General features: G+C 31.3%; 3 protein-coding genes across 6 annotated transcripts in view; all 3 read right to left on the minus strand.

Annotated features, from left to right (window-relative positions):
- Positions 1-450: 450 nt before the first annotated feature.
- LOC125862900 (bidirectional sugar transporter SWEET4-like) lies at positions 451-1,610 on the minus strand. Its single transcript, XM_049543023.1, has 3 exons — positions 1,565-1,610; positions 1,429-1,465; positions 451-880 (listed from the first exon to the last, which is right to left on the minus strand). Exons 1-3 carry the CDS (start codon positions 1,608-1,610, stop codon positions 451-453), a joined length of 513 nt encoding a protein of 170 aa, XP_049398980.1.
- Positions 1,611-4,332: 2,722 nt separating this feature from the next.
- LOC125861830 (uncharacterized protein C119.09c-like) overlaps positions 4,333-21,925 on the minus strand; it is a 436,566-nt gene continuing 418,973 nt past the window's right edge. For all 3 annotated transcript variants that reach the window (XM_049541711.1, XM_049541709.1, XM_049541710.1), the window contains exons 2-4: positions 9,898-10,114; positions 8,819-8,967; positions 4,333-4,628 (exon numbers count right to left, since the gene is read on the minus strand). In XM_049541711.1, coding sequence (XP_049397668.1) covers positions 4,490-4,628; positions 8,819-8,967; positions 9,898-10,083 — 474 coding nt within the window. In that variant the 5' untranslated portion in view covers positions 10,084-10,114 and the 3' untranslated portion in view covers positions 4,333-4,489. The remainder of the gene's footprint in view (positions 4,629-8,818; positions 8,968-9,897; positions 10,115-21,925) is intronic.
- Positions 11,200-15,043, minus strand: LOC125861822 (protein LEAD-SENSITIVE 1-like). 2 transcript variants are annotated; one of them, XM_049541702.1, is made up of 2 exons: positions 14,794-15,043; positions 11,200-12,015 (listed from the first exon to the last, which is right to left on the minus strand). In XM_049541702.1, the coding sequence occupies exons 1-2, from the start codon at positions 14,885-14,887 to the stop codon at positions 11,327-11,329; spliced, it is 783 nt and encodes a 260-aa protein (XP_049397659.1). In that variant the 5' UTR covers positions 14,888-15,043; the 3' UTR covers positions 11,200-11,326. The 2 variants fall into 2 exon arrangements, with proteins under 2 accessions (XP_049397659.1, XP_049397658.1); XM_049541701.1 differs by having other exon boundaries at positions 11,208-12,075; positions 14,794-15,039.

Here is a 21,925-nt window from a genome sequence, read left to right on the forward strand (position 1 = left end):
CTTAAGTTAGATTTCTAATATAAATTCGATAAAATTCAGTAATTTTGGTTAAAAACTTGTATGCATGTTAAGATTTTTACTCAATATGTCTAAAAAGTTCATCTAGAATTTAGTATAAGTTGCCTTTTCTAGAATTCAAACTCAAAATTTTGAATCCTCTTAAGCTAATCATCTTTGCCCATGATATCATGCACTCAAATTTTATCACTATCGTGTGAGGTAAAGAGATAGTTTCTGATACACCCTTGACTCAAGAAAAACATTTTAAAAAAATACAACGTGAAAGAAGCTACGATAAAAATACTAAGAAAATAGAAATATTGACAACAAAAATAGTAAGATAACCAAAGCAAAAGAACAATAATATGTTAGATCGATCGAAACAAATCCAAACTCTACAAAAAATGGTGCAAATTTTCAAAGAATATTTCATTAGAAACACGAAGTTGTCTATATTATATAAATTGAAACGGAGAGAATAATAAAAGGAGGCATATTTACCATGACCGCCAAAGGAGAAGCATACATCAAAATGTTGCCCACCATACAAATGCATCCCACAATAGTAGATCTTTTTTTGTGTGTTTGAACTAGGGTTAGAACAAGTATAGCAAGTGAACCCAAGAAAATAATATCACCAATAATAATGAGAAATATTTTCATCCTTTTTTTCTTTTCAGAGTACAACAAGAACAGCATAAGGTACACCACTTCAATGCCAAGTCCTATCCCATTTATTGTCACAACTAGGATACTATGTGGATGTACAAGTGGTATTCCATAGAGTACCCAAAGACCACAATTTACAAATGTAGCAAGATATGGAAATGGTGAAAATTGCTCTACTGATTTCTTCTTCCATATTCGATAAAATGTTGGCCTGCTCAAAAATTAAAACTCTTCAAATAATTTTCAAAAAATAAATTTAGATATTTGAAAACTACGTAAAAAGTTATCCATCATCATAGTTAAAATAAATATACAACACTAATTCAAAATGTTTGACTCCTCAAATAATATGTGTCACATAAACTCAGAATGAAATAATTATTTTGTATTAAAAAAAAGGTCATAGTAAATTTTTAGATAGGGAGGTTCCATTGCATTTGACTCAGATTTTCATTGAGAAATTCAAAATATGAAGAAGTAAATATATAAAAAAGTCTTAGGGGTCTAACATTTATTACATATAGATAAACAAAAATTTTAATCATATATAAACAGTATAATTTTTCGCAGAAGGAGGTTCGGATGAACTGTTTAGGCCTTTACTAGCTTTGCCCCTAGTGTCTACTCTCATGATATGAAGATGCAATGATATAGCTAGTGATTTCACGTAAATCTAATTCATCAAAAAATATATGATACATAAAAGATATTGTATTTTTAAAACTTTTTTATATGAAAAAGAAACATATTGAAGCTTACAAAGGTGAGAGAAACAAGATGAGTGAAATGATGTTCCCTGAAAATTAACAAAATAAACTCAAGTTAACTATTATGATCTTAAAAAGAAAAATCAAGGAGGAATAAATGAAATTACACCAAATAATAATAAACTAACCAATAACACCAACAGCAAAACGAGCAATTTCTTTATTGAAAACCATGGTTGAGAATTATAAACTAAAGAAATTAAGTCATGAATTGTGAAAAGAAAAGAAAAAGAAATATGGATAAATTTATAAAGGAATATTAAAGGTTGGTTTTGGCTTTTTCCAAAAAAAAAAAGACAAACAAACTTAATTATAAGCAGCATGCAACAAGTATATGTCCCTTGCATGACATGTAATGTTGTTGGGTCGGTGAAGAAGATGTAAGGATCGAAATAATCTAGACGTCACGCGGAAGCTAATAATTATAAATTTGAAGTGATAAATCATATGAAGAAAGACAGTTATAATAAAAGAATTATGTTTTTTTGTCTCAATTTATGTGGCATTCTTTGGATTTCAAGATTTAAACGAATCTATTTTTGACCGTAAATTTTTCATATATGGTCAATTATTGTGATTTGGATTACTTTTTACGTAGTTTACAAATATATATATATTTTATTTAAAAATTTGATAATTCTGTGTATAAATTTTCAGTCAAACTTAAACGGTTTAACTGATGAGAAGTGCATTTTAAAATGAAATTTATATATTTGTAAACAACGTAAAAAATACTATAAGTTACAATAGTTGATAATTCAAAATGTTTAAAAGATTAATAAAAAATTACGGTCAAAGATGTTTGTTTGAATCTCGAAATTTAAAAACTGTCACATAAAATGGAACGGAGAAATAATGTTTAATATAATTTGACTAAGTGATCCATACATTAGAAAAAATTAATAAAAAACACAAAAACTATTGAGAGAAAAACTCCACCTAAATAAAAAAAAAATAGGGGAAATCTTTGTGGTAAATAAAAGATATAATAGAGAAAATCTCTACCTAGCATCTCTAAAAAAATGAGAGATATAAAAGAGTTCTTTTCCACCGAGAACACCTTTTTTATAAAATAAAAAAAAAAGGAGATTAAATTTAAAATATGGTTGTGATAAAATTAAAATAAAGTTGGAAATTCATGATAAATTCTAAAATAAAAATGTTAAATGGAGAGAGAAGAAGTATCTTCATAAATGATAATGGAGTTAAAATTTTCGTTAACGGTTGGAAAAGTTATATTATAATTTATATTAGGCGTAATTGAATATAATTACACAATTTAACATATTTGTTTGATCAATATATTTAAATGTAATTTGAGGAAAAGTAATTACACTCTTCGATAAGACCAAACAAATAAATTACATGGACAAGAGAAAATCGAAAATTCCTCTTATCCCGTTACCCGTACCACTCTCTCCATACGGAATCTAATTTGTAAAAAGAAACAATACAAAAATATATCATATCAAATTTTAAGTGTTGTATTATTATTTACTTTCTCCGTCTCAATTGATGTGACATATTTTAACTTTCAAAATTAAAAGTAATTTTATTTTATCTTTTAAATTATCATTTATTATTGTAGTACCCTAACCTCCCCCCACCCCCAAACCCAAGCAGTGGGAACGGGACTCGACGACTTCAAATTAAACCCTGGCTGTACATGAACTTTGAGAAAAGAGTAGAAATAAATTTTGCATGGCCCTTTCTTTTTTGGATAATAAATAAATAAGACAAACGCATATTTACTGTTTTTATTTTTCTGTGCCAAATTGATCCTTATCCATTTCAAGCACGTAGTTTTGTGAGAGACAGAGTCAAAAGATTTTAATACGAAAATTTGTTTTGGCTAGAAAATTTGGTCAAAATTTGATCAGAATGATATTTTATCTATATTATTTTACCTTTTTAAATATTTTTATCTTTTTAATTTTAATATCTTTTAATTAAAAAATAGAAAAAAACAGTTTATTTTAAAATAAAAAAAATATCATAAATTTTTTAAATTTCTAGCCAAATTTTCTAGCCATTTCAAGCACGTAGTTTTGTGAGAGAGAGTCGAAAGATTTTAATTTTATTTCAAATTGGGTAATACTAAATGGCTAGAAAATTTTGCCAGAATTGGCCAGAAATTTAAAAAAGTTATGATATTTTTTTTATTTTAAAATAAACTGATTTTTTCTATTTTTTAATTAAAAGGTATTAAAGTTAAAAGGGTAAAAATATTTAAAAAGGTAAAATAACATAGGTAAAACATCATTTTGGCAAAATTCTTGCTAAATTAGGGAAATTTTAAGTGTTCACGATTGAATTCTAAACATAAAATTTATATATGTTCAATTTAAAAAGCTAAATATAAAAGAAAAAATTATTGAATTCGATGAATTTTTATATAAACTTCTAACTCCATACCTAATTTGTGCATGTTTTAAATAGAGATGGATGCAAAAAGAAATTATAATCTACATCCTTGAGTTCATAGTAATTTTTATAATTACGGTATAAATACATTACTTAGGAAAACAATATTTTTGATCCATTAAGTAACAATAGAAATATTTCTAGATCAAAGTATTTGTAGTAAGGGTATTGTTGGACCAAAATCATTGACATCACAGACATTTTTAGATCAAATTATTAACAAAGTATATTTTTATTCAATTTCACATCGTTTTAAGAGTATTTTTAACCCTATTAGAACTTCCCTTCACATTTTCAACAAATTCTATATAAACTTTTCTCATTAATTCATTAACAACTACTTTGAGGTTCTTTGAACTTCCAACTGCAACTTTTGCTTTTGGTTTTAAAAAATTTAGGTAAGAAAAGAGTTAGTAATCTAACATAAAAAAGATATAGTAGTTCAATAGAATATGGAGGCAAAGTTGCAGAATATTGTTCTCAACTCTTAATTTTTTACAATATATAATTTCACCCTTTGAAGTTGTTGCATTTGTACAGGAGTTCCCTGTTTACTCAAAATTGTTAAACCAATCAAATACTACAGCTGAGTAAAGTTGAACTAAAATTTTCAAATTGAATGTAGAAGTTCATTGATCTGCATTGATCCCGAAAATTCGAACCTTGTGCATGTTGGGAAATTTAGCAACCACCAGTATGAAAACCGCGAATGTGTTGAAGAACAGCATTGGGTGTTGATAGTCAGTTGTATGAGAAGCTATCAAGTACCTATTCAAAGAAGCAAGTATTACAAGTTTAGAACATATTTGTAAAGGCAAAAGGTGAAATCGTGTTAAACAAACACGAATCAATTAAATTGAAGTATCTTTTTTCTCCAGGAAATGAGAAAAAGAGGGACTCTGGTGTATCTGTTAGCAGAGACAAGACAAATGGCAAACAATCCATGTCCTATCAACACCATTAGAACTATATTAACTTTATCAGAGAACAAGCTATCACATGAGAGCTCCAGTTCATTGTAAAGATGGGAAAAAAGTTTCATGCAGAACCAGTAAGCAATATGATGAAACTCTTTTTCTTCTCATAGATAAGTAATACGCAAACACATTATGAGCACTATTTAGATATCCAGACCATCATTCATCCACACTCGTGGAGGCATAAGTAGATCTGAATCCGAAACACATTGCACTTCTACATTTCAACGTAGGAGCGTGTTTTTATTAATGAACATAAACATAGTAGAGCAGTTTTGTCCAATAATGTGCCAAGAACACTTCGCTAAAATGTTATATTTTGACTTTCACCACATAATAAAGTAGATTGGAACCAACATCTATGTTTCCTAACATATACATAAATCGAACAAACCACTTGTTTAACATAGATAATGTGTTGAAGTCATAAAAGATCAAGCTAAAAAGATCTCATAACAACCAAATCAAAATATATTCTTTTAACTGATAGGTTATCGGATTACTTAATTTAATATTATGGTTTCTAATACGGCTTCCACCAAAAAATGTTTATAGCATTAGGTCTCGAAGATTACCTCAGATTAAGATAATTTTCTGTTGGAGAAACTACTAGGAATCTATTGCAAGAATGCTTTCAGCACAATTATATTGCATACACTTGTTGAGTGTTACGACGAAGATATACAAAATTACTAGTTTCTCATCATTTTTTCCTGTAACGGTGTTGTCAAAGGCACACTTAAGCCCTGAAGCGAGGCTCAAAACGTGTTGAGCACTTTGCCTCGCTTTATGTGTGCTTCAGTGCCGTCATCAAGGTTCTACGGCATAATTTACCTTGTCAATGAGCCTCTGTTGAAGAGGTGACACTAAACAATTAATAGTTCACTTTATATTAATCTTTTTTCAAATTTCTTTGTTTATATATTTGTCATTCATCATTCATGTTTATAAAAATAAGGTTTGGACTAAACATATATATTTGCATTTTTTTCTCCCTTTGCACCTTTTTTCATTAATGTCCACAATTTATTTGCACTTAACGCTTAAAGCCCCAACGGACCTTAGAGCTTTTTTGCGCTTTTCACCTTTGATAACAAGTCCGGCAATTCATATAGAACCAGTTGGACAGATAGTTTAACCAACAACAACTATGCCTCAGTCCCAAACTTTTGGTGGACACCCTTGCTAGTACCTTTTCTAGTTCAATATTATCCAGTCCTAGATCAAAAATGCTTGTGTTAACAGGTCTAAGGTGATCTCAACTTTAGCAGGAAAATGTTATCATAGAAACCAACACAATCATGGTCCAAAATATTTTCCCTTACAGTCCATTATTGCAGATTTTCTAGGTTCCTTCTTTTTTTCCATTTTAAGCAGATGTCAATGAATATCAAATGCTGTTTCATTTTTCACTTCCTTCCTTTTACAGTAGAACTCACTGCTTGGTCTGCTACAGAAACTAGCCATCAGACACTATGCTGTTTCACAGCAGTCAATCCTCTCTCATTATTGATTAGTCTCGCTGTATCACAATAGACGAAGCTTTACATACAACTCCTTTGTGCTTATATTATTGGGAATTCCTTTTAGAACATCTGACTTACATATAGGTCAACATCAAATTAAGGCACCAAAGACCTCAAATTCTCTGGAACTGGAGAATGAAATCAATAAAGAAAAGCAACCCAGTCTCTCATACAGCTAAACCAATGTCAATAAGTTCACTTCTTTAACTCAAAGACTCTAACTAACTTTTCCTATGACTGAGAAAACCATTGTTTCCTACTTCAATACTCGGTTAATAATGGGTTTTTCCGTGGATAAGACAAAGTACTTTATTTTCAAAATAGTACAAGAAGGTACCAAAAAGTTTACAAGGGATCCAGGCTTAAGTAACTACACAAAAACAGAGTTTAGAAAGTACTTGGTGGATAATGGTCTGTCCTTCTACTCTTCTCCACTTAAATACCAAACTTGGTTTACAGCAGGCTTCAATCTAGTGACGTGTGCCTCAAATTCCCAAACTAACTTAAGCCCCATACTACCAATTTTGTGTTAGAAAAACTTTTATTCTGGCTGACACTCACAAGTCCATTCTGCTACAACCTCCATACACATATTTTCTATAATATAGGCTTAGTTCAGTAGGAGTGTAAATAAGTACCCCATTATTTACTCCACGACATTAAGGAATTGCTTAGTTCTTTGATTACTTATACAGAGATTATGATTTGGGATTGTCATGAGGAACTATAATGCATTGATTGTTATACCATGAATGATAACACGTGGATTTGTTATCACTCCTTAGTCATCCAATGGTTACAGCATTAGTTATTTCTTTTTAGCAGTAGTTATTTCCTTTTAGTAGTAGTTATTTTCCTGTAATAGTGCAGTTTTTCATTTCAGTAATGTTAGGAAGTCATGTCTTGGTTTCTAGGGGTAGTTATCTTTTAAGTGTTGTATTTAAACTATCTATTTGTCTCAGGAAATGAAAGCAGAAAAGTAATTTCAGTTTTTGAGTACTTTAACACAAGAGATTGCAGGTTCTCTCTTAACGAACCAGCACCATACGTCGTAAGAAGAAAACTTCAGATTTTATCTTGCAGCATCCCATAACTAGATCCATAACAGGGGACCATAACAACTTGGTATCAGAGACGAGAGTTATGGGAGACCAAATTCAACATCAACACAATTGGTGAACTTGTTCCACGAAGAACGTGCAGCCAATTTGGCCAGGCAGGAAGCAATAAATGCTCGTTTAGATGCACTCGCAAAGTAGGAGGAAGTTTCACCATTCCTCGACATACAAAGTTGGATTTCCCACGATTTAATGGCCAAGAGGACCCTTTGGGATGGTTGAACAGATGTGAACACTTCTTTCGACACAAACTCCAGAAGAAAAAAAGGTTGGACTTGCTTCTTTTCATTTAGAAGGCAATGCACAACTTTGGTTTCTTCAACTAGAGATAGATATGCCTCAACCATCTTGGGATGAATTCAAACGTCAATGTAACCTTTGCTTTGGGAAACCAATTAGAAGTCAGAAATTGGGAGAATTGGCTAAGTTATGCCAAATTGGGTCTGTGACAAATTACCAAGAAAAGTTTGAGCAGTTAATTTCCCGGGCTGGTACACTCACTCAATCGCAAAAAAATTGAACTTTATATCAATGGTCTTACTGATTATATAGCAATTGAGGTTGAGTAGCATAATCCTCCAGATTTGGCTACAGCAATGAGTTTATCTCAACTTTATGAACGCAAGGAACAACCTGTTTGTTCGCAATCGTTAGATGCTTGCAAATCTAAGACAGCAGATTTCTCACCTCAACAACATGCCAGATTTGTGAAGAAACTGACTAGATCTGAAATGGAGGAAAAGCGACTTAAGGGACTTTGTTTCAATTGTCATGAACCATTCACCCGAGGTCATCAATGCAAGAAATTATTCTAGATTGACTATATAGACGATGAGGAAGAGTTTGTTGAAAAGGAGGGAAATACTAATTTCCGCACTTAGCGCTTGAGGACAAGCGCGATTTGAAGGAGGAGAGTAATGTTATCACTCCTTAGTCATCCAATAGTTACAGCATTAGTTATTTCCTTTTAGTAGTAGTTATTTTCCTATAATAGTGCAGTTTTTCATTCCAGTAATGTTAGGAAGTCATGTCCTAGTTTCTGGGGTAGTTATCTTTTAAGTGTTGTATTTAAACTATCTGTTTGTCTCAGGAAATGAAAGCAGAAAAGTAATTTCAGTTTTTGAGTACTTTAACTCAAGAGATTGCAGGTTCTCTCTTAACGAACCAACACCATAGGTCGTAAGAAGAAAACTTCAAATTTTATCTTGCAGCGTCCGATAACTAGATCCATAACAGGGGACCATAACAGGATTCTTATCATTGCAAGCACAAACCTATTGCTGACATCACAGCCGAAAGCTGCAACCAATGATTTACACAATGAAATGAATACTTACAGCACCACAGGAACAACTGTCAGAAACTTCCTATTGGGAGTAAGCTGCTTGCCATTATCCATTTGCTCCCACCATGTCAATCTGTTGTAGATACCCTGGTCTTCAGCAAATGGTGTTCCCTTCTTCCAGTGAAAACAGTGATATGTGACCTGAAGGAAAACAGACAAGAGAAGTTATGCACAAATGAGACAGAAAAGCCTGCTAGGTGCACAACAAGCTTCCCCACTCTGCTATGTCATCTGGTAGTTTTCAGGATTTTATAGAAATATCAAAATTTAGCATCAAAAAGGAAAATCAAATGAGTGCCTACTACATTTCTTAGGTATTAAGTATCTCAATATTTTCCAGAAGAATATAACAGAGTACAGAAGTGAAATCTATTGCTACAAAAGGGAAGCAAGAAAAGCTTAAACCACTATAAGGGAAAGGTATTAATGCCATAATGGATGATGATACATTTCATACACTGATGAAGGTTTTAATTTAGCCAAAAAATATCTCTTTTGAAAAATATTCCCAAGAATAAAGGTACTGACTCACTATATATTCCTCATACCACAAGACTGGTGAAATTTGAGAAATCACAAGGACCATATGCATGTACCATAATGACCTGTAAAGGACTAGTGCACTAAGTTCCTCTATACATGTCCCAGAATGACCTATAAAGGGCAGCATGGTGTACTAAGCTCCCACTATATACGAAGTCCATGGAAAAACCGGACCACAAAGAATCTATTATACGCAGTCTTACCCTGCATTTACACAAAATGTTGTCTCCACTACTCAAACTCATGACCTCATGGTCACAAGTCACCAACTTTACCAAAATGAACTATAATTCAATCAAATTGGAAGCAGAAAACAAATATCTGGGCTTTAAGTAGCCATAGATAGGTTTATCAATATTATCATACAGCTCTTCCAACAGAAAGAGAGTCTAAGATCCATTCCCTCCCAAAATCCCAGATCTCAAAAACCAAAACACAGTCAACTAATCATAAACGCATATTCCAAAACCAGATCAATACCTAAAATCGTTTCAAAAACACAAAAAATTAGAGAAAATTAATACGTACAAGGAAATGAGCAAGATTGACCATAGTCCAGGCCATGCCTGATGAGGACCCAAAAACAGACAGCACAACTAGCCATGAGAACAACAGAATGAAAATGTAAATAGTCCAAACTCCAGGATACGTGAACCACTCAGTATTCCGATTCAGATCCGTCGTTGGAGCAGCCCTCACATACAAATTCGCCATCCAAATGGATCGAACAATACTTTCAACCCAACCGTTAGAAAAAAAAAATCAATACAAATTTGAAGAAAAAAGCTTGAATGAAATGGATATGGCGATTAATATCGCATTAGTCTGAGTATTTGATCAACGAAAACAGAGACTCACGAAAACAGGAGGATAGCTGGCTGCTATGGGTAGGGGTGGTGGGACCGCTGAGCCGTAGAGGGGAAATTCATCTCAGCTTCTTTTTGACAAATGATTGTTAATCCATATTTTTAGTCATTAACTCTTTTTTTAATCTCACTTAATCACAATAAAAAGTAAAGTAACTCTAATTAATTGAATAATTCTTGTAGTAATAGGTAACCTTAACCCTACACACAATGTATTGCCAATTATTTTTTGTCTATTTTAAAACAAACACGTCATTTTCTATATTTAGTAACTCTAATTTCAAGAGCCAATTCATATTTTTAAAAGATATGTGTTCTTTAACTTAGACTCAACTGACATTTATGTCCTCCAATTTTAGGCGTGACAAATAGACACACACGTCCTATGTGGCATTCTACGTAGTAGTCCACGTCCTACATGACATCATATGTGCATCTTACGTGTATTATGTCACATATGACGCATGTATTTGCTTATTCAACTTTTGAATAGTTTAAGTGTCTACTTATTTGTGCATAGATGTCACCTGAAACCAAGTTAAATGATATATTTATGTATTATGCCTATTTAAAATGACAAAGGATTAAAATGCCTTCAAAGTTTAAACTATATGAAATTTAACAAAAATACCCCAGTTAATAGTTTTGTAAAACCAAAAATCCCTTCTTGTCAACAGATTGGTTCAAATTTATCAATGTTGTCAATATTTTGATCCAAAAATACTCCTATTATTACTTTTGGATCAAAAATGTTTTTTTTTCTAATAAAGTTATTGTTTCTTTTCTTCTTAAATACATTATTTTCTTAATACTAGTATTTACTAGAATTTAATATTAGAAGTCTTGCTTTAGAAATTATTCTTTGTGAGAATGTTTGCATTCATCTCAGAGCAACAAATTAATGCAATTAAACTTTGTTGCCTATTGGTCCTCAGTTTATATTGGCTGTTTTTACTCTAAACAAACGGAAATGAAGAGCAAGATAAACATTTTCACAGCTTAGCAAATCAATCAACATGACTAAACAGGAAATATCATTTTGCTGGAAAAAGACTAGTCCTCCTATTTACAAAAACTAATCTCAAACTCCTTCAATCACATCTTCGCAGCTTTTTAGCTGGTGTATCTGTTTGATTGAGAGTAACCTCTCTTGTATCACAATGGTTCTCATTTTTGCGTTTCTTCGAGCTTTTGCAATTATGGAATGAAGTCAGTTCCTCCACTTTCACCTTAGTAACATCAGTCCTCACACCAATATCTGTTGCATACCTAGTCAAACAATACATTCCAGCGGTTGCTATGACTAAGCCAGCCGGACTTGTCATGAATAACTTCAGAGGCGACGAAGCAATAGCTGCCAAAGGAGCACCTATAACAGAGGCAGCTTGACCACTCCTTCCAAGAGCTCCTTGGTCAAGAACAAGAAGAGCTGTTTTGCAGTATAAGGCAAAATCTTCACAGTTATTCTTGAAGACATCATAACTTCCAAAACCGTTTTGAAGCAAGTACATGGCTCTATGGATCACTGCCTCTGGAGGATCTGATTGTGCAGTAGTGCATGTCCCACCTCGAAGTTTAGTAAGAAAAACTGAAGGGCTGGCTCCATAGTCAAAGCGGTACAATAACCCCTCCTCACCCAGGAAACAATCCAAGCAAGAGAGAACCACCCCACTTTCCTTTTGTTGAAATCCACAGTCAGGAATATTCGTACAGGTTGAAGACACATTTGTACTCGAAGCTGACGAACAATTTAAGGGAGCAGAGAAGAGAATTGGGTCTCCTGAAACAACATTTTGGTCACGCGTAAAATGAACAACTTTGCTTCCACCAACGTAGATTCCTGTTCATGAATTTCAGACATTCAAAAATACTTTGTCAAGTGACACCAGCTACTGATCAGATACCAGAATATATATCACTAAATATGGTTGAATAGCTCAATTCGGTTGCAATACATATTGACATATAGATGACTGACAGTCTGACAAGAAAACAAATAACAGGAGATAACGTTTACTGTGCCTCATCCACTACTTACTAGAAAGTGTTATCATGGTAATATATCAACATCAAAGATGAAATTAGAGTGATTTCCTCATAATGACCCGTTATGCAAGACTCGAGACATGCATGTTAACACTGTGATGTAGAGTATTAACATGACACGCGGATCAGATATTTCCTACTGCTGAATTTTATCTTTTTCATCAGTAGATAATTTTATTGTTGATACAAATGTACCGAGGAGGTATTGAATATATCAAGAGTATCCGGCTGGCTCCTTTTATAATTGAAAGAGAGTCCATGAGCTTCAGGATGTTTTTCTTTGTCATTTACAAAGTCTCTCCTAAATTAATTTTGAAGATATCTGAACTTTACATGGGCATATTCGCCTGAGGCTTTCAGACAAGACTAGAGGTTCTGTATTACGGGTCAATCCTACTCTACTAGCGCTAATAGGGCTATGAATGACCCAGTATCGAATACTGGTAATAATATCAGCCAAAACATCTAGAAGGGTTCGCTTATAGTTATTCAAACGCATTACAAGTGTGATGCTCTAACCTCTGAGCTAAGCGGGCCCACACCACAGAAATCTTATATGCATAGTAATTGACTAAACTACTGGCCTTTCCCCCTCAATAATCTACTCTTCTTTCTCAGTTTCAAAAAAAAGTAATCTACTTTTCTTTCTATCCAAATTGTCCAAAGTATATAGAGGTATAGTGCTACTACAAAAATATCATCTTAGCAAAAAGTAAAATAATAGAATTTTCAGAAGCAGCTCGAGAATTGTGTGATCGCTTGTTTCTTTTTCTTATGCTTAATCCACTACGATTTAAACGAAGTTAAATACGCTCGTAAAGTTGTAAACGACTCAAGTGCAAAAGCTAAGGACCACTGAGATTATAGAACACCATATACTCTCTAAGGCAAGTTTATCAATCTTATTTTCAGCAATGTAGGAGATCCAAATGTTTGTCTAGATGAAAGCAGTATGATTTCATTTTTGACAAGTTCCATATGTGTTGAACTGGGGAGCAAATGAGTTTAAATGAATAGCCTAACACATTAAGATTGTTTCCATATCAATAGCAAGGAACATATTGGAGGCAGTGGCGAAGCTAAAGGGAGCGAAGGGAGATCAATTGAATCACCTTTCCGAAAAATTGTATTGCAGAAATAGGCTAAAAACATTTCTTTAGTTATATATGAACTGTTGAGTACCCTTGACTTGAGAAAAGAATCTAGTGTAGTGGGAAAGGGGTTCAAAAATTGCCTTTAAGTCAAGTTCAAATCCTAGGTGTGACTAATAAATTTTTTAAAGCCCTTTATGAAGTTTTGACAATTTATGTAAGCATAGTAATGTTGGTGTGATGTAAAAGCTGGAGTAAAAATCACAGATTGATGTACATTCATTTCTGCAAATACAATAAAAATGTTACAAAATTGAAGAAATGTTCATCCTGTAATACAAGTGAGTTCTCAATTTTTATGCACATGCACCCCCAAAATGGCGTGGACCTCAAGATTTGTTAATGTCCGTTACATTATTTTTAGAATGTGTCACCAAGGCTTAAAGGTAAGTTCTACAGAATGGTGGTTAGAACAACATTGTTGTATGGGGCAGATAGTTGGTCGGGCAAGAACGTCTGCATTCAGAAGATGAAGATAGTAAAGATTAGGATGTGGCATACTATAATAGATATGATTAGGAATAAAGTTATATTGGGTAAGGTGAGAGTGGTTTCCGTGGCGGACAAGATGAAGGAAGCGAAGCTGAGATAGTTCAGTTATGTGAATAGGAGGTGTGAGGATGCGCCAATAAGGAGGCATGAGAGGTTGTTTGTAGCCAGAATTAGTAGGGGTAGAGGTTGGTTGAAGATGAACTAGGGTGAGGTGATTGGACAGGACATGTCATAGCTTTAGCTAAATGAGGACATGATGATTAGGATAAAAGGTTAATAGGTAGTCCATTGTTGTCACAAAGACACTTTGTGTGGGAGAGGTACGGGGGTAAGCCTCCTCCTCTCATCTTCTCCTTTTTAATAGCATTATTTAGTAATCACATAGTTTCTTATTCTTCAATGTATATTACTATTTGTTGCTTCATTTGTATTGTATCTTGCTATTTTGCTATCATTTTTTTCCTTGCATCGAGTATTTTTCTTTTGAGCCAAGGGTCTATCGATAACAACTTTTCTACCCATAAAGTTAGGATAAAATTTACGTACATCCTACCCTCCTCAAACTCCACCACAAGAATGAGAAATTACTCAGGAAAAGGAAGTCCACAAAGAGGAATAACACTCCAACTTTTTTGTGGATTTCAATTGTGTCCATCTGCCAAATTCATTCACAATTGACAATGAAGGCTGTTTGTATTTCCCCAATCATCTCTCTAATCTAAGGCTCGTATGCTACTGTACAGAATTACTTATTAAAATTTAAAATGTGTTCTACTTTAAACAGTAAGGCTGGCTATCCAAACCATTCATCGTGTGCTCAAACCAACGAACAACTGAAATGGTGAAAAGGGTTGCAGACTGAGACTGACCGTGATGAGAGTAAGCGAAGACAGTTCTCCAAGTGTAGATATGGTCACCTGATGCTATCTCCCTCCTTTCTACTTTGTGAGTGAGCAGACCCATCTCTTTCCCTCTCTGCAATCGCCAGAGTTTGATGAAAATGGCGATAATTATTCGACTGGGAGAGGGAAACCGCTGCGCCGCCCGCTACAAGCTGCTCCGATCTGGTTTTCTCTATCCTTTTCGAAACTCCATTAATTTGAAAACACTGGAATCCAAATATTCTATTCTATTCTAATTCTAATTAAAAATAGAAAAATACTTATCACTTCTAATCTAAATGTACATATATATTTTCAATAAAGTCATTGGAGTACAAAATTTGGATTCAACGGATAATTAACTTTTTTCTTTTTTATAATAAAGTTTGGCATATTCAAGTCATTAGTAGCAATAATATGCTTCATTTTACCGTCCATTGAATGAAATTATACTTATATTTTTTTAAATCGCTGAGGTTAAAGTTCTTTACATAAGGGTAATTTGAAAAAAAAGTAATGGAGAGCGAGAACAACCGAAAAAATGGCTAGAGAATTTAATTTCTCGAGACATGGATTTCGTTAGTATAAACCTGAGTTATTTGTAAAAAAAAATGGACAGAGTCCAAACCTGATAAGTTTTTAAATACTTAAAGAACTAAAATCAATAAATATATAGTTAAGCGATTAAATTGGATAAATATATAGTTCAGGGACTAAATCTGACAAGTTTTCGAATAGTTAAAGAACTAAATTCGACAAAAATATAGTTAAGGGACCATTTTTAGACCTACTCCTATATTTTTTAGGGACTATTTATGGCATTTTCTCTATTTTCACAAGTATAATACTAGTAGAAAATGGAATTACTTTTATTTTGATTTTCTATATAAATTTGATAACTTTATTAAATTTAGTCGAGTGATTAAACATCTATATTACTAGTTGAGGGTTTGAGTCTTGTCTCGGATTGAGGAATACTTAACCAATAAAATTGCACCCACAGGTGGAGATGGCAAGAATCGAGCTAGGGGATTCAAATTCCCTTAAGTAGAAAATATACTATTTATACATATTTAAAATTATTTTTTAGATGTTGAATCATCTTTGACCTCTTAGTATGTTTACTTTTTATGTTTCGAACCCCTTAGTAAAAATTATGATTCCAACGATATTTGTAGCAATAATGATAACAATGGAACTCGTGGAATAAGTTGAGATTCATATAGCTAATCTCACATGGAATTGAGGCATACTAAACCAACAAAGTTGCATGAAGGAGTGAAGCTAGCCAGGGCTGAGGGGTTTCAAATCCCCTTCGACGCGGAAAATTATATTATTTATATATAATTAATTTATATTTTATATATATATATATATATATATATATATATATATAGAGAGAGAGAGAGAGAGAGAGAGAGAGAAGTAAATGTTGAACTCCCTTTGGCCTTTTCATGTATTTATTTTTTATATTTTGAATTTCTTAATGAAAAATCTTGATTTCGGCGCTAATTGCAACAAGAATGGTAACATCGGAAATCATGTAAGAAGTTGAGATTCAACCGATTTTGTTTCAATCACATGCAATATTGCTATTTTTAGCTGGTGTATTTGTTTGATTGAGGGTGACCTTTCCGAGATTAAAATGGTTCTTATTGACGGATTTTCTTCACGCTTTTTTTATTACAGAAGAAAGTCAGTTCCTCCATCTCAAAGTTGATCAGATCAACTATTTGAATATAATTGTCAAAAAGGCGTGTAACAACTTAATTTGTCCATAAAATTTCATCTGCGTGGCAGCTCGACTCATTATTTCGAGGCGTGATTTCCTTATCTCAAAAATGACTTGAAAATTATTTTAGGTTGCAAATTTATATCTCAGCTTTAGTATGTCATGTAGAAAATGTGTATCGACTAGTTCAACTTTATACATGTTTAAATCTCTATTTGTACACACCAAAATTAAAGGACAAAGAAGTCAATTGCGACAAAGTTAAAAGAAACGGTATGTATTACGTCTAAAACATTATAAGACAAAATATTCAACTAACATATATCATAAAGTAACTAGATACGTACTATGATGAAAAAAGAACCAACATCATATCATAACAAAATAGTTCCCATAAGTACAACAATAATACATTCTTTATACATATACACTCGTGATAAAAATAATTTTATACAACAATGATACAAATTTCATACACATTCTATACAATAATTGTACAGTTTCTATACATATCCTATACCAATACATATTATATACACATCCTATACAAATATCTATACAACAATAATACATTTTCTGATTACGAAAGGAAGTTAGTTTCTCCACTTTCACCTTTGTAGCATCATTCATAGTCATCGTGATACTAATGTCATTCATCAAGAAGACCTCTCCAATATTTTGCTCTGTGAAATGGATAACTTTGCTCCCACCAACATAAATTCCTGTTAATGTAGTAGATTGCCTCTTTGATCAACTTTTTTGATATCAATAGGACATTCTACATCTTCTTTGTGACAACAACATGGATAATTGAAGATTGTTTAAATAAAATCTTATACAACCATGAATGTATTATATACACATCTAATACAAATACATATTCTATACACATCCTATACAAATACATAATCTATACACATACTATACAAATACATATTCGATACACTTCCTATACAAATACATAATCTATACACATCCAATACAAATACATAATCTATACACATCCTATACAAATACAAAATCCATACACATCCTATATTCCTATACAAATACATATTCTATACAACAATTATACACTTTCTATACACTACCTATACAACTACATATATATTCTGTACAACAATTATACAATTTCTATACACTACCTATACAACTACATATATATTTTATACAATAATTGTACAATTTCTATACAATTGTATTTGTTTGGTTGTGTCTTTTTTCCGATGTAAAGAGCCTCTCTATTTATAATTGTTTTTGTTTTCCTAAATTCATTCGAATTGTTTTGGTTGGTTTCTCAATTAGTTTTGGTTTCGGAAAAGAGTTATTTATGGAAATAAAATAGTTTCGAAAGGACCTTACACATTTTCCTAAATTGAGTCAAATTAGAAGGTAAATTTTTGTTCAATACTCCCTCTGTCCACTTTAGATTGTCATGTTGCGTTTTTCGAAAATTAATTTGACTAATTTTCATAGTAAAATTAAATTTCATTAATTTGATATTTTAAACAAAAAATTTAGATATTCAAAAACTATATGAAAAGTACTATAGATTGTAATTTTTCGCATATCAATATGATGAAAAAATACATCGTAAAATGTTAGTCAAAGTTTTTATAGTTTGACTCTAAAAAGGGAAACTATGACAATTAAAAGTGGACGAATGTAGTACTTATTTGGTGGGATATTGTACTTTTAATCCCTCAAGTTTTAACAAATTATAATTTTAATTCTTCTTATATTTGTGGGTCTTACTATATATATTTTCATAATTATAACAATAGTAGAAAATGGAATTATTTTTATTTTAATATACTATATAAAATTTGATAACTTAATTATCAAGTCTGGGTGGTTGAACACCTCTATCATTAGTTGAGGCTTCGAGTCACGTTGGAGAATAAGTAAGAATACTACTCATCTTACTCAAAAAAAAAAAAAGGTAGTAAAATTCTGTTTTATAGGAATGTTTTATCAACTTTATTGCTATTTATATTTCTTGAAAATTTATTCCGAAAAAAGTGAATATTTCTCATGGAAAAACGACTCTTTAAATTGTTCTATTTACATTATTTTAAAATGACTTATGATGGTATTGGCTTTGCTGCTCTACTTGTAGTTGTACTCCATGGAAATGCAAACAATGAGTTATATTGATTTGTTAGTTAGTTTATTTCCAATGTAAAGAGCCTCTCTATTATAATTGTTTTTGTTTTCCTAAATTCACTCGAATTTGGAATATATACAAATTATTTTATCTCTTTTTTATTTGGTTTGGTTTCCCGATTAGTTTTTGTTTAGGCAAAGAGTTATTTATGGAATAAAAATAGCTTCTGAACGACTTTAAACGTTTTCTCAAATTGAGTCAAATTAGGAAATAAATCCTTGTTCTATCCTTATTTGGTGGCAAATTTACTTTTAATCCCTCAAATTTTAACAAATTCTAATTTTAATTCTTATTGCTATTTTTGTGGGTCTAACTATATACATTTTCATAGTTATAATAATGGTAAAAAAAAAGGAATTATTTTTATTTGATATTCATATAAATTTGATAACTTAATTAACAAGTTTGGTCAAATGAAACACTTCTATCATTAATTGAGGGTTCGAGTCACGTTTGAGGATAAGTAAAAGTAAGGACCCGTTTGGCCAAAAGAAAAATTTGAAAATTTTGGAGAAAACTTGGGAAGTGGTGTTTGGTCATATAACTTGGCAAATATATTTTTCAAGTATCCCAAGGTATACTAGAAAAAACTAGTATCTGGGGCAAGTTTTAATATTTGGAAATTTAGAAAAACTTCAAAAATTACCCAAAACTTTTCTATTTTATAAAAAATACTCATCATTTATTAATTCCAACTAATATTTGTTACTACCTCCTCCGAAAGAGTTTGAGTTCTAATTTGAGTGATAAAATTGAGAAAAAAGAGCAATTTGTGTTCAATGAATTATAATTATAACTAAATTAGTGACAAGTTTGAGTATGTCATTAATGTATTTTCTTGCCTATATTGTTATTTTATTGTTGTTGATTGTTATCAATTATGTTATTATGTTATTTTATAACGGAACATATTCATTATAAAACGATAATATAAATTTATAGGTATTTTAAATAATTTTTAGAACTTATGGGTATAAATCATATTTTTTGAAATAGTCAAATATTTTTGGAAAAATTGAGGCCAAACACATGATGTAACTTCGCCAAAAACTTCACCCAAATATAATTTGCCAAGAATATTTGAGAATTTGGAGTCAAACGCTAGCTAAGAATATTCCTGGTCCGAGTGGAAAAAAATAGTAGAAATTTGTTTAGTAGGAATGTTTTATCAATTTTATTTCTATTTATATTTGTTGAAAATTTATTCCGAAAAAAGTTTATATTTCTCATGGAAAAACAACTCTTTAAATTGTTCTATTTTCATTCTTTTGAAATGACTTATGATGGTATTGGCTTTGCTGCTTTTGGTGCCACATTAAAGCATACTTTTATAGTTCTATTCCATGGAAATACGGACTATGAACTTACATTATATGTTTCATCAATTTTTCTTTTCGTTTTTCATCCGGTGTTCGATATCTACATTAGAATCCGATTAAATTTGAATTTGCATCGAAAAATTCGATATTGAGAATAATGCACTCCTTAATAAAGGTGATTTCATACCCACCTTTAACGAAATAAACATCTACGATAAAAATGTGTTTGCATACTAAACCGTGGCAAAAACTAGTAGCAACGGAAATCATTGTCTTATAACTATGAGGACTCGAAAAATACATAAGTTGTCATCTACTAATAAATTTATTTCAGAACATATCGTCTCTTATTGACATGTTCACATTCATCAATTCATTCTCAATGTATATCAATAGTAACTGATGGCCTCTCAAATCAAATTCTTAACTTCATCTTGCCATTCATTTTTTGGTAAAGAAAAAACTTTGGGATATTATAAAATATATACATTAACAATTATATAAACATTCTTTATACAATATATATATATATACACAATATACATTAAATATACTTTTATGAGTATACTTTTCATATAATTTTATAATCACTTTTTATACAATATGTATACAGTACATGTACAAGTTTTATACAACAATAATACATTCTTTATACATATACACTCTTGTCAAATATAATTGTATACAACAATGATACATGTTTTATACACATTATGTACAATAATTGTACAGTTTCTATACATATCGTATACAAATATATATTATATACACATTATATACAAATACATATTCTATACAACAATAACACAGTTTCTGATTACGGAAGGAAGTTAGTTCCTCCACTTTCACCTTAGTAATATCACTCATTGTGATATCAACGTCATTCATCAAGAAGACCTCTCGAATATTTTGATGTATGAAATGGATAACTTTGCTCCACCAACATAAATTCATGCTCATGTAGTAGATGTTCTCTTCGATCGAATTCTTGATATCAATAGGACATTCTACACCTCTGTCATGACAACAAAATGGATAATTGGAGATTGTTTGAGTACAACAACCGTGAATGTATTATGTACACATCCTAAACAAATATGGATTCTATACACATCCTATACGAATACATAATCTATACACATCTATATTCCTATACAAATACATATTCTATACAACAATTATACAATTTCTATACACTACCTATACAAATACATACATATTATATACACATCCTATACAAATACATACATATTATATACACATCCTATACAAAATAAATATTCTATACACATCCTATACAAATATATATTCTATACACATCTATAATACAGATACATATTCTATCAACAATGATACAATTTCTATACACAACCTGTACAAATACCTATATATTCTATACAATAATTGTACAATTTCTATACAATTGAATTTGTTTGGTTGTGTCTTTTTCCAATGTAAAGAGCCTCTATTTATAATTGTTTTTGTTTTCCTAAATTCATTCGAATTTGGAATATATACAAATTATTTTATCTCTTTTTTATTTGGTTTGGTTTCCCGATTAGTTTTTGTTTAGGCAAAGAGTTATTTATGGAATAAAAATAGCTTCTGAACGACTTTAAACGTTTTCTCAAATTGAGTCAAATTAGGAAATAAATCCTTGTTCTATCCTTATTTGGTGGCAAATTTGCACTTTTAATCCCTCAAACTTTAACAAATAGTGATTTTAATTCTTATTATATTTGTGGGTCTAACTATATATATTTTCATAATTATAATAATAGTAAAAAATGGAATTATTTTTATTTGATATTCTATATAAATTTGATAACTTAATTAACAAGTTTGGTTACATCTCTACCATTAATTGAGGGTTCGAGTACGGTTGAGGATAAGTAAAAGTAA

The sequence above is a fragment of the Solanum stenotomum genome, chromosome 4 (genome assembly GCF_019186545.1).
Source record: "Solanum stenotomum isolate F172 chromosome 4, ASM1918654v1, whole genome shotgun sequence".
Lineage (NCBI taxonomy): Eukaryota > Viridiplantae > Streptophyta > Magnoliopsida > Solanales > Solanaceae > Solanum > Solanum stenotomum.

Excerpts from the sequence above, each read along its gene's own strand:
- LOC125861822 (XM_049541701.1), bottom strand. The coding sequence starts at position 14,887 with ATGGGTCTGCTCACTCACAAAGTAGAAAGGAGGGAGATAGCATCAGGT. Across the intron at positions 12,076-14,793 it reads CTTCGCTTACTCTCATCACG|GAATCTACGTTGGTGGAAGC; the intron begins GTCAGTCTCAGT and ends ATTCATGAACAG.
- LOC125862900 (XM_049543023.1), bottom strand. The coding sequence starts at position 1,610 with ATGGTTTTCAATAAAGAAATTGCTCGTTTTGCTGTTGGTGTTATTG. Across the intron at positions 1,466-1,564 it reads TTTTGCTGTTGGTGTTATTG|GGAACATCATTTCACTCATC; the intron begins GTTAGTTTATTA and ends GTTAATTTTCAG. Across the intron at positions 881-1,428 it reads ATCTTGTTTCTCTCACCTTT|GCCAACATTTTATCGAATAT; the intron begins GTAAGCTTCAAT and ends ATTTTTGAGCAG.